A 12,776-nucleotide genomic window follows, 5' to 3' on the forward strand; every position below is an offset into this window, starting at 1 on the left:
CCATGAATTTGTCTTATCATAGAGAGGAAGAGAATAGTCTTATCTCTGAACCCTCTTTCTGTAGTTTCTCCTGAAATTTGCCTTATGTTAAGAAGTACACTAGTTTCCTAGGTACCTGGCTAGCTCTTTGCATGTACCTCTAGAGGTTAAAAATGACTTCAGGAAGGTAGTATTAGGCTGCGTTGGTAAAAACTGGAGAGTATTTCTTGCAAGGGTAATAACACTCAGAAAAGCCAAAAATAAAATGGATTTATGCATTCAGCCTATGGCTATATAAATTGCTCCCCCCACCACATACATACACACACACACACACACATACACTATTTTAAAATAAGCAGAATACATGTAAGAGCCATGCAACATCCAGTACTCCTCATAAAATCCTGTCATCTGGAAAAGCTTCATTTACTTGACACAAAATTATGACAAAATTAATCTGACAGCAAAGAACACAGATTTCTTATGACATTTTATTTCCACCACCGTCAACTGTGTAAGAGATGACCTACTACTTTACTCCAGTGAAAAACACACTTCTTACCATGAGTCCTGACACAACCACAGATGAGCTATCGGGAGCAAGGTTGATTTCTTTCATCGGTCCGGTCTTCTCCTTCGGGGTCACCCGCACTCGATACCCAGTGAGCTGAACATTGGGTGCTGTCCACTGGGCGGTCAGGCTGGTTGGTGTCACCTGAGTAAACTTCAGGTTGGTTGGTGCAGGAATGGCTGTTGGGATGGTTATCAGTTAGAGTTTATCTTATATAAATGGGGGAAGGGGGGAAATAAAGTGAATTCCAACGAGTACATAGGTTGTGCTTGTTTGGTTTGGTAGGTACCCCAGTCAAGCAAAGATTCAGTATAGAAAAGTACAAAAGGGGATGCAAAATGAAGAAAATGCTTGCTGAAAAATAAAGTGCTTTTTAATCCAGCAATGCTCAGGATCACTGGAAACATCTGGGTAAATGCCAACAGTCTAAGAGAATTTAGGTTTTAGTAGTTTGGTTTTATTTTCTTCTTTCCCTTAACAAATTAAAAAAAAAGTCACATTGGTTTATTGACCATTAGGATTGATTTTCCATTTCTAAGGGAAGATGAGCAGCAGCCCCTTTCTGACAAAAATTATCTTTGTACAGAAAACCATTTCACAGAGTATTCCATTCCAAAGATAGAATTATGTTTTTATTCTCTTTATTTGGACCCCATGGAAGATATCACTGCTAAATCTGAAGTATTCTCCGTGGTGCAGCATAGGAAGAAAATTGGCTCACAACAGAAGCAGAAAAGAGAAGCAAAGAGCAATAATATGGATTGTCACCTCCAGGTTTTACGCTGTCACAAGGGGACATCTTTGGCATTCCACGCTGCTTCAGAGACAAAGCACAAGAAGATAAAGCATGGTGGAAAGCATCTGCCCTACCAACTCTTTCCTATGCATCTGATTCTTAGGCCTTTAAGCAAAATTATACACTGAGGATGTGACCTCTAACCAGAGAAGGAAGCGCTTACCCATGTTTTCTCAGAATCCTGCTACTATGAAATGGCTCAGTTTGGGTTCTTTTCTGAGAGCACGCTCTAAGATGCCAGATTTCTTTCTTTTATACACAGTGAGCATAACCACAGGAAGACAAGAAATAATCCACAATTTTCATGTTAACTTCAAATGTCTTGCTTTATGGCCTTGGTAGTAAGCCAAGCCACTCCAAAATTTCCTATTATTAGAATTTCTCTATGTCACCTACACTTCACTGCTTATTACTGTTCCCCTTTAAAGAGGGGCTTTCCTAATAAAGAGGCTGTGTTTCTGGGTACCCCCTTACATGGGAATCAATAGCCTGATAAAAGTGTAATGCACTCAGCAGGGCATAAAGCCACTGCTCCCATGAGCACCCAGTGGTGCGATGAACGATATACCTGTGGACTGGGTTCCAATCAGGGGCTGGCTCTCCATATCATCGTGCAAGGCAACCACACTGACTGTGTACTCAGAACCCGGCCTGAGGCCTTGCAGCTCTGCAGTCTCTTCTTCACCATCAGGTGCAGGGAATAGCTCATGGATTCCATCCTCAGGGCTCGAGTAGGTCACCCTGTACCTGGAAACTTGCCCCTGTGGGCTTTCCCAAGCAATTTTGATGGAATCGACATCCACATCAGTGAATGCCAGTCCTTTAGGGCGATCAATGTCTGTTAGGCAAATTAATGGTAAGAGGTTATGTGAAAAGCAAGTTGTGAAATAAGCATTTTGATAACATGCAAAGCAGTTCTGCAGATACCATTTTTTCTTTGATGAATTAAATTCCAATTAACCCACTATTAAATAGAAAATTACTTGACCCTTGCTTAAGGCTTTTTGGTTCAGAAAATATTTAATGTCGCATCACTTACTAAAACATAGGTGTACGTGAGATGCGTAGATACCCTGCAAAATGTCCCCAAGTAAGGATTTATTTATATACATTTTAGGATATTCTACCAAGATTTGTTTTGGTAATGTGATGTTAGTCTCACAGACCTGGATTTTTTTATACTTGGAAGTGGTAAAGTTGATTTTAAATGTTAGATTCAGATTGTTATAATCTTTAACTACCCCCCACCCACCCATTGAGTATTTAAATTAAACATTGGACCAGCCACACAAATGCTCCAAACATAATAGCTTCATGTGGCACACTTCAATCAACTTTACCATCCAGCTGTCGAAAAGGAGGTGCAAGCACAACATTTTATAGATTTGCTATAGGCTAATAAGATTTTGCTGAGGCCATTTGAGCAAAAGCAATTCAAAGCATAGCACAACTAAGTATGGTAGTTCCCCAACTTCTTTCCCTGTATGTTCAACACTGAGAAGGAAAAGTGTTTGCAATGGGCTCAGCTCAAGATACAAACTAGGTATCCAGACACCTAAGAACAAAGTTTGACTTTGAACATGGGAAACAGACACTGGTTACGTACTGGTTACCGCTGTCTGAACCAGAGGCTGACTCTCTCCATTTTGATTCTGAGCATAGACACTGACGACATACTCCACTGTGGGCTGCAAGCCTTCAATTGTCATTTCTGTTTGATCTGCAAAGGGAGTGAAAAGCAAATGTAGCTTCCATGTCATTCATTATGACAACCAAGGACTTTCAGAATTCAGTTATACATGTGTGGTGGCCAGGAATTTTCATTTGCAGAATTATCATGAAAACATTAGAGAACTCACACATGGATTTCCTCCTGGACAAACATGTTCATTGCTAATACAAATTACCATATTGGAGTGAAGTACACCAAAGGCTAAACTCTAAAACTGAATATGATGGTGCCAACAATGAATGATGCTGCTCTTGAAAAAATGAAAACTAACTGGACTTTAAGATATCGCCTAAGGATCTTAATTTCACAATGATTTTATATGAAAACAGAAACAAGAGCTAAAAGAATCTTTAAAAGTCAGCTAGGCCCATCTGTCTTTTCTTAATGTGCATAATAAACAAAAACACAAAGATGAAATCTAATAATTTAAGATGTGCACACCATCAAACACTACTACACATATAAAAACAGAAATGCACTCCTCCTAAAACTTCTACTGTATAGGGAGTTGGTAACAACCTTGAGCCCCGAATTCACAAAAAGGGAAACTTTGACATGTGATATGAAACAGTATAGTACTCAGAGCCAGCTGGTCATTTATTTACAGAAACATATCATGTGGTCCTACTGTTTATCCTGATGTATGTGAGATGTTGGCTCTTCTTACCTGGACCTACAGTTTTCGTTTTCGATGGTCCTGGGCCATTTTTAGGAGCAGTGGTCACTCTGTAACCAGTAACAGGGGAACTTGAAGGCAGCCACCTGACACTAATGCTGTTGTCTTGGACATCAGTCACTTGCATCTGGGACGGTTTGTCAATTTCTACAGACAAAAACCAAGAGAAACCAATGAAGCCCCCGCTCCTAGGGACAAGACTAGACTAGTCTTTGTCTCCAGTTCTGGTACAGACAGAATCATCTCTTACTACTACTAATGACTCTCATTTATTTTGCAGATGCAGAGAGAACTTTTGCTAGCTGGTGCTTGGATCTTGATACATTGCCTATTTTCAATATGACTGTTTCATTCACAAAGGCATTATATTTCCTATAGAGGCTCATCTCCTTATCTTATCAGCTCATCCACTCATTCATTAACAAGTATTTACTGAACATCCTCTGTGCCTGTCTGTATTACAGGCACATGGAATACAGCAATCAACAAAACAGACAAAAATCCCTGCCCTTGGGGTGCTTCTTATATATCTGGCTCAAAACTGTAGCTCTGCTTCATCTTTTTACAAAAGAAAATCAGTTCCACAATGAGGAAAATACTTTGGGAGAACACTGTAAAAATTTTTTGAGTAAACAAGCTTGGGTCATCTGAGAGGAAGATAAGTACCTGTTCGGTAATTGATGGAAACGGGCTTGCTGCTTGCCGGGCTGTCCCCACGGCCGGTGACAGCATAGACAGTGATGGTGTAGTCCACTCCAGGTTTAAGACCACTGATGGTAGCTGTAGACTTGCTCCCAGGCACGGTGAACTCCTGGACTGGGCTACTTCCTCCTGTTTGAAACGGGGTTAGTTCAAAGTGTAAGGGACTGACAGACACTTGGGGACTGCTGAGTTACTGAATTAACATATTGAGAGCAGCAGGTAAGTTACACCTTTGCTTATTCACTTTTAAAGAGTGCTATTAACAGATCCTGAACAGAAAAGTATATTTATTTATGTATATAGTAAGCCTTGAGTGTGTAAAAATTGAGAGAAAAATTGCAGTTAAAATGCTATTTTAACCTTGCAGCTTTAACATGTGGTAGGTTAAAATTAGAAGGGGAAAGAAGGTAAGTCCTCAACTCAAGACTGCTCATATTGGGCTTCCCTGGTGGCTCAGTGGTAAAAAAAATATCTGCCTGCCAAGGCAGGAGATGTGGGTTCGATCCCTGAACCCACATCCCTGGAAAAACCCCACATGCCATGGACCACATGCCGTGCTCCACAACTACTAAGCCTGTGCCCTAGGGCTTGTGCTCTTCAACAAGAGAAGCCATTGCAATGAGAAGCCCGTGTACCACAACTAGAAAAAGGCCTGTGCAGCAACAAAGACCCGGCAGAGCCACAAACAAATTTTATATATATATATAAGATTTCATATACTGGGGTCCTTTTCCAAAACCTTAATGGAATACATTCATGTTAAATAAAGTCTTGAAAATACAGGAAAGTAAAAGGAAGAGAAATACAAATTACTTATCATTTCACCACTGATAATACAGTTGTGAATTTACAATCCTTTTTCCTCAGCTCTACTGTTCCCCTCTAGTATTATACAAACAACGTTTTATCTTGATTTTGCCAACAGTTATATCATACATATTTCCTACACACTCTTAAGAAAAATCAAGGCTCCACTGAATGGACTTGCCAAAGTTTCTTTAATTAGGCATCCAATACTGGGCTTTAAGGTTACCCATGACAGAAGACTCGATCGGGGTGTGAAGAAGCCCTTCCCTAACGCACCTGTTTCTCCGTAGGTGATCCTGTAGTATCTCACTGTGACGGCAGGAGCATCCCAGCTGATCAGCAGGCTAGTGGGGGTTGCGGCAATGACTTCCAGGTCCCTTGGAACATCAGAAACTAGAAACACAAGGGAAAGTTTTCACATCCGTAACTTTCAAAGCATGCCCTGATCCACCTTTTGTTCACTCTCTGGAACACTGCTTTTGTGTGTCCTCCATATCATAATGGAAATGCTATACAAAATCAGCAAAATCAAAAGTTATGAACAACGCTAGGTTAGGGGTCAAGAAGATAATCCAAATCATGGCAAGATGATTATTTCAAGTTTATTGAAGAGTTTTCCTCTCAACTTCTTATTTTGAAAAAATTTTGGAACAAAGTAAAAGTTATAAAAATAATATAATGAACACCCATATTTCCTGTCTTTAGGTATTTGCTAATTGGTGATATTTGCCACATTTCCTTGCCTCTATGTCTTTTTGTTAATCCATTTGAGACTGAAGTACAGAAATGATGATACGTCTTCCCTAAGTACTTAAGCATCTATAGCCTAAGAACAATTTACAATGTTATATTAAAATGATTTTGTTTTTAAGAGAACTTTGAAATAGAACATTTTCAACTTTTCAAATAAAACTTTAGTTCTTAAAAATGCACATACACCTAATTCAAGTAAGAAATTTCTTGGAATAAAGAAGTTATCTCATAACCATAAGCTATTTTGTTTAAGATATGATGACTCAGACAACACAAAGCTGTGTCACAGAAGCTATTGCCTGCATAGGAAAGTCCTTTGCATTTCTTTGCAGATGGGAAAACAAGTTACCTGTTGATTGTTGGCCCACCAAGGGCAGACTTTCCTCTTTGCTATTAAGAGCAACAATGCTGACCACATATTCTGTGCCTGGGTTCAGGTTGGTGAGGGTGATGGAATTCCGGGAGGGGGGCACTCGATCTTCCCGAGGTCTTCCACCCATGTGTTCAGGATGATGGCGGATCCTGTAGCCAGTGATGGTGGCTCGTGGAGCAATCCAATGGACGGTGAAAGAGTTGGCAGTGATATCAGAAAAGTCAATGCCACTTGGGGAGTCAAGAGCTGTTTTTCCCATCCAGGGGAAGAAGAGATAAAGAGGGAAGTTATGATATAACTTCTGGCAAAATCAAGATAAAACATTGTTTGTATAATACAAATGGCATTATTATTTCATTGTTTTAAAATGACTGAGTACTATTCCATTATATATATGTACCACATCTTCTTTAGCCATTCATCTGTCGATGATCATTTAGGCTATTTCCATATCTTGGCTATTGTAAACAAGTGCTGCTATGAACATAGGGTTGTGTGTGTCCTTTTGAATTATAGTTTGGCTGTGTATAGGCTCAGGAGTGGGATTACTGGATCATATGGTAACTTAATTTTCAGTTTTCTAAGGAATCTCCTCACTGTTTTTCACAGTGGCTGTACCCACTTACATCCCCATAAGGTGTCTTAATTTTTAAGACCAGTGGTTAAAGCTAATGACCACTCCCCCCAAAAATGGAGATGTAGTGTTAGAAGCAGCACCAAATCTTGCTCTTCAAAATTGGTAGGTGAAAGCCACGCTATAAGCGTGTCACCCACGTGACTCACCGGTTTTCTGTCTTCCTCTAAGAGGTATGCTCTCATGCTGCTCGTACACACTGGAGACGCTGACTAAATACTCAGTGCCGGGCAGGAGATCTGAAAAGACAGATGAGGATTATTTTTATACTGTGCTTAAAAGAATGAAAAACCAAAGCGCCCTTGGTACTATTTCAACTAATAAAATATCCAAGAGTCCAGTTCTAGAGCCTATTTACACCGAAGGGAACGTTGCTACCTGGAGAGGGGCTGTCGGCAGTGATGAGGAAGGGCCGCCCTACCCTGTAGCGTCTTCAAACCTTTCCCTCAACTCCACTTCTGTGGGTGTGACTCAGCTGCATCCGAAACAAGCTGGAGCTTCTGCAGCACAGTAATATTTCTGTCATTCACTTAACAGCGCGTCTGTTTAGGGCACGTGATCATGACTATGGCACTGCAGATCTCACTTATACTCCTCACAACAACACAAGGAGATAGACTGCAACTTTTTAAAACTGGTTTGTTGCCAAACAATAAACTGCCAATATTTAAAATGTCTAATTTGACGGATTTTGACAATCGTATAGACTTCTGAAACCATCACCACATTCAAGACAATGAACATATCCATTACCTCCAAAAGTCTGGCTTACAATTATCCCCAGCTCACAAATGAGAAAAATAAGGCACAGAGAAGTTATCTTTTCTGATATATGTGCCCAAGATGACGCAGGAGATGACCCAAGCCAAGACCAATGGTCTTAACAATTAACCTTTACTTGAAAAGAGTCATACTTAATATCAAGAGTGATGGATTCTGCCATATTAAGGTAAGAACAGAAAATTTAAGGGGCTTCCCAGGTGGCTCACTGGTAAAGAATCTGCCTGCAGTGCAGGAGATGGACAAGACATGGATGTGATCTCTGGGTCAGGAAGATCCCCTGGAGTAGGAAATGGCAACCCCCTCCAGAATTCTTGCCTGGGAAAACCCCATGGACAGAGGAGTCTGGAGGGCTACAGTCCATGGAGTTACAAAGCCAAACATACTGAGCAACTGAAGCACACACACAGAATATTTGAGTTGAATATACATTCCTGGGTCTCCTTTCATTCTGAGGTATGAAAAAGATACAGAGTAAGGTTTCTAACCTTTGAATTCCTATTCACAAGACCCTTTTTCCGCTACGCCATCTCCCCTTCGACAGGGGACCCTGAAAGTTTTGAAAAATCACAAGACTAGGAAACAGGATGTTTGGACTCCCGTTTCCTCCTTCCTGCTTGGCCAGGGGCAATGGACTTAGCCACTGGAGACCTCAGTTGCTTCAACTGTATAATCAGGATAATTAATGGCTTCTCTGGGGGAAAATGGCTACCTTGAGATCTAGAATTGGATCTAGAATAAGACCTTAGAGCATTTGAACACGTGACAGGTCTGTGGCTAATGTGGGGCAGACAGTGGTCCTGAAGCAGAGCCTTGTGTAGTGGGTAATGCTGTAACTACTGATTCCAGAATGCTCCAGAACAGAATCATAGCCCCACTGAAAGGCAGACATAAGGATTTCTCACCCTCAGCCACAAAATGAGAAATCAGGACTATGGTCATGCTGAGTTGCTTTTTCTTTGTATTTCATTCTCTGAAATACATCTGAAAGATGGAGGATGTCTTCAGCCCATCATCAGGTAGTATACCTAAGTGTGAGCTAGTTTTTCCTTATGTAAAAATGTTTGCTGTTCTTATATGTGTATTTACTATTATAGCAAAAATAATGAGAAGCAATATTTATGTGAAAAGCAACATGTAGCAGTCTCCTTTTATTTTCTTTAATAAAAAATATCAATTTCAAAAGGGTGGGAACTAGAAAGAAACAATTTCCATAAACTGCGGCTGTTTATTTTAGGGCCAGTTGTTTTCAAAAGTCCTCCGCCTTCAGAGAAATCCTGCTAACAGATTCTTTTTGAAGTACAAATTAAACTTCTGGCTCCTTCTTCAAAATAAAATCCTGATCTACCCTGAGTGACCAGTCACTGTTTCTAAGTTTCAAATACCAAACAGATTACCTGCTGACACTTAGAATAAAACAGATGCCATGACACTGGCTTCAATCCTCATTTTTTTCTCTCCTAAACACTGAGATTTAGTCCTGTAACGTCTCTTGGCACACATTTGTTTTTAATGTGCTTATTTGGAAGCAGAACTTGTTTGAAGTCTTTGAACTTCACGGTTGGTGTTTCTCCACTGATTTTTAAAAAGTTGTAGATATCAAAGATACGTTAAAATAACAATAAATGTAACATCTTTCAAAATTACAGAGCTGTGCATTAGATTTGGAATCTAGTTTGTAGTTCTGTTTTATGTCTTAATCTCTGTTGCTCCTACCCGAGAACACAAAATTCTTTTCCTTATGTGCTAGCCTAGTATTTATTGAACAAATATACTTGAATGCTTACTTGTTAAGACCACTGCGTTGTCTGAAGGAGAAATGGACAGCTCGGCAACATCCTCCTCATTTTTCACAGGCGAGTAGCGTACCAGGAGGTTGGTCAGTTCAATGGATGAGGGTGGAGCCCAGGTGACACGCATTGTGTCGGGACCAACATTGGTAAATCGCAAATCAGTGGGAGGAGGGACAGCTGGTTTCAAATAAGAGGGAAGACTCAGTTAATGTCACTTAAAAAATAAAGCTTAACAAGGATAGCTGGAAAGGTAAAAAACCAGTATTTCATGCATAAAGGAAACGAGTCACCATCATGCAAACAGTCTCATCTAATCTAAAGTCATAGTGAACTACTGTTAAAAATAAAACACTACACCCAGTACTGTTAGGCCCCTTTAACCTTTCTGCCATCCATATAAAGAAAAATTTTAATTCACTTTCAAATACATAAAATCAAGGTGCATGATTAATACCACTGATGATTATTTGATCCCAGGCTGAAGAGGCTTAAGTTGCCACACAGCAAAGAGAAACGTAGCGATACTTTCCAAAGAAACACGTGCACACAGACAAGACGGAAGGGCCCTAAATGCCCCCCGACAGGACTGACTACAGCTACGCCACAGCTACAATTCCATCAGTGGGTCTACTCGCAAGTGAGAAGGGCTCATGCAGATGGGTTCTCAGCATGTTTCTTACCATGCAGGGCAGAGAACCTTTATAATGTTGCATGCTGGTCCCCAGTCTGTGGTTAAAGAGGAGTTTCTTCACCTTATCATGGCAATAAAACCTAGAATGTACCAAAGTCTCTTTTTCTCCTACCAAAAAAAAACCCTCCTTCCACTCGAACCTAAATTTCAATTAGTGTTTAGACACTCACACACACGATGGTAGAGTTTATGAAAGAGTAGAAGGAAGAGTCTAATGGTACATTTTGGAAGTACATTTCTTCTTATTAACTGGTGCTCTTGATACAATTTGGTATACAGGTTAGATTTTTAAAAAAAAATTCCAGGTCTGCAATTTGATAGATTAGATATCTATATTTCTCTAGCTTTATACAAATTCATATTCATGGCTTCAATGAAAATGTACTTAAGACTATGGCATATGTCTTCATCCAATCAGTGAAGCATATGCCTTCCACTCCTTACCCCCTGATGTACCCTCTCTTAATCTTTGGGAAATTGCTGGGTTCTGCCCTGAAACGTCCAAATGTAACCAGAGTGACTGGGGACAGCATGCAGCACCATCCATGTCTTAAACACAGAAGTTTTCAAAATTCACCCGTTTGCTGTGTCAGTGTAGTAGGGGCACTCTCTCCGCCATTAATGAGAGTGATAACGCTGATGTCATAGTCAATGCCGGGCTCCAGCCCTGTGACTGTGTAGTATCCTACTGAGGAGTCCACAAAATCTTCAAAAATAGGGATACCTTCTCCTGCCGCAACTACTGTGATGCGGTACCCAATAATGGTGGAAGAGTTTAGCGGGGTCCACCTCAGGCCGATGCTTGAATCAGTTATATCAACAAAGCTTAGGTCAGTGAGTTGGGGCACCTCTATTGAGTTACAAAGCAAAGGAGGGCAAAAGGAAAACAGAGGCAAAAAAGAGGAAAAAATAAAGCAGTGTACATCAGGTTACTAGTGGTAAAATAGTGTTAAAGCAATGATGGTAATATGCAATCTGTTCCAAATTATCTGAAAAGACTTTTTAAGCACCATGAATAGTTTGCTTCCCTGGGAGAATAAAACAGTTTACAATATTCCTTTAGGGATGTTTGGTTTGTTTCTTTTTTGAAAATCCCCAAAACAGTAAAGTGTGAACCTCTCAGGTTCGAAAGATTACAGTCCTGTTTGGGATATCAAAACCATTCTTAGAACCTAGATATAATATCTATAGTAAGTAACAGCAAAGTTTAAAAAATAATCTGAAACTTTTTAGTAGGAGAATAAAGCTTGCATGAAAAAGGTCCAAAAAATTAACTGATGAGTTTTTCTTTTTTTTTCCCATAGAAAAACTCATGACAACATCAGGGCCATAATGCTAACGCATTATGAATGTATGGTATAAAATGTGCCATTCAAAAGCACATTCAGGTGAAAGGCCTGAGTCCAAGGCCACTGTTAATATTTTGTTCATTTCATAATCAAAGTTATTTAATTAGTATTAGTAAAAGCATTCTACCAAATTGTGCCAAGAACACAATCTGTCCAACGCTTTCATTCCGTCATGATTCAATTTTGGATGAACAATAGACCTATCCCAAGGTAGGTCTCTTCAATGTTGTCATTCAACCACAAGAAAGTACACCCTAAAAGTGTGGCCTTTCTTTTTCCTTTTTCTTTTTCAATTAAAAAAAAAAGGGATTTGAAATAGCAAAATGAAGAACTGAATGTGTGTGTCAACCAAGAGCTATTTCAGTGCTCACATATGGAGACTGTAAGATCAGGCAAAAATGTACAGATGGGATGCATTTACCATATTACTTTTTGCCTGTTGGTACTGAGTACAGACATGTGACATCGTTTTAGTAATATTTCCACGTGAGCAGACAGTACAGAGTTAATGCCATGGTTGCCACTCCACTGCATACCCATCGCGACAAAAAGCATCCCAGTGAAGCACAGACAGTCAAGCAGTGTTAACAGCAAGCATTTGTCCAAATAGTGGCTTTGACGTCATGGTTCTAGAGAGTGTGGTTGGGAGGTCAGAATTAAATCCCAAACATATTTTGACACACTCAACCATCTGGGGATGAAGAGGTTAATCCCCACTCTTATTGGAACTGCCTCTCTGAAGATAACAGCTGATTTTTCCATTACCTGGGATGATGGTATCAGAGATAGGGACACTTTCCTTGTCATCTTTGACAGTGTAAACACTGACATTGTACTCCAGGCCCGGACTCAGGTTTTCAAAGGTGCAGGAACTCTGATCGGCATGGACCACTTCCTCCAGAGAGTATCCCTGCTGGCCATTTGTGGGGGTGGTGGTGATTCTGTAGCCAGTAATGTCTGCAGAAAACAGAAAGGAGAAAGTTACTGCCCAGAACCTTTGCCACCCAGAGCCAATTACTAGACTGATGCACCCTTGAAGGGGAATGGGGAAAGGACTCAATATTCACGCGCTGAAGACTCCACCTACTGTCATTCAGCACTTACAACAACTCTTTGAGGAAGGTATTAATATCCTCC

General features: G+C 40.2%; 1 protein-coding gene across 12 annotated transcripts in view; it reads right to left on the minus strand.

The window, feature by feature from the left end:
- FN1 (fibronectin 1) overlaps positions 1-12,776 on the minus strand; it is a 68,418-nt gene that overhangs the window by 15,883 nt on the left and 39,759 nt on the right. For 3 of the 12 annotated variants that reach the window (XM_055573392.1, XM_055573391.1, XM_055573397.1), the window contains exons 24-34: positions 12,405-12,596; positions 10,868-11,140; positions 9,594-9,776; positions 7,176-7,265; positions 6,369-6,638; positions 5,543-5,659; positions 4,424-4,588; positions 3,749-3,904; positions 2,956-3,069; positions 1,918-2,187; positions 545-732 (exon numbers count right to left, since the gene is read on the minus strand). In XM_055573392.1, coding sequence (XP_055429367.1) covers positions 545-732; positions 1,918-2,187; positions 2,956-3,069; positions 3,749-3,904; positions 4,424-4,588; positions 5,543-5,659; positions 6,369-6,638; positions 7,176-7,265; positions 9,594-9,776; positions 10,868-11,140; positions 12,405-12,596 — 2,018 coding nt within the window. The remainder of the gene's footprint in view (positions 1-544; positions 733-1,917; positions 2,188-2,955; positions 3,070-3,748; positions 3,905-4,423; positions 4,589-5,542; positions 5,660-6,368; positions 6,639-7,175; positions 7,266-9,593; positions 9,777-10,867; positions 11,141-12,404; positions 12,597-12,776) is intronic. The other 9 variants (XM_055573396.1, XM_055573394.1, XM_055573401.1 and 6 more) reach the window with 3 other exon arrangements.

Source organism: Bubalus kerabau, chromosome 3 (genome assembly GCF_029407905.1).
Source record: "Bubalus kerabau isolate K-KA32 ecotype Philippines breed swamp buffalo chromosome 3, PCC_UOA_SB_1v2, whole genome shotgun sequence".
In the NCBI taxonomy this organism is placed as follows: Eukaryota; Metazoa; Chordata; class Mammalia; order Artiodactyla; family Bovidae; genus Bubalus; species Bubalus kerabau.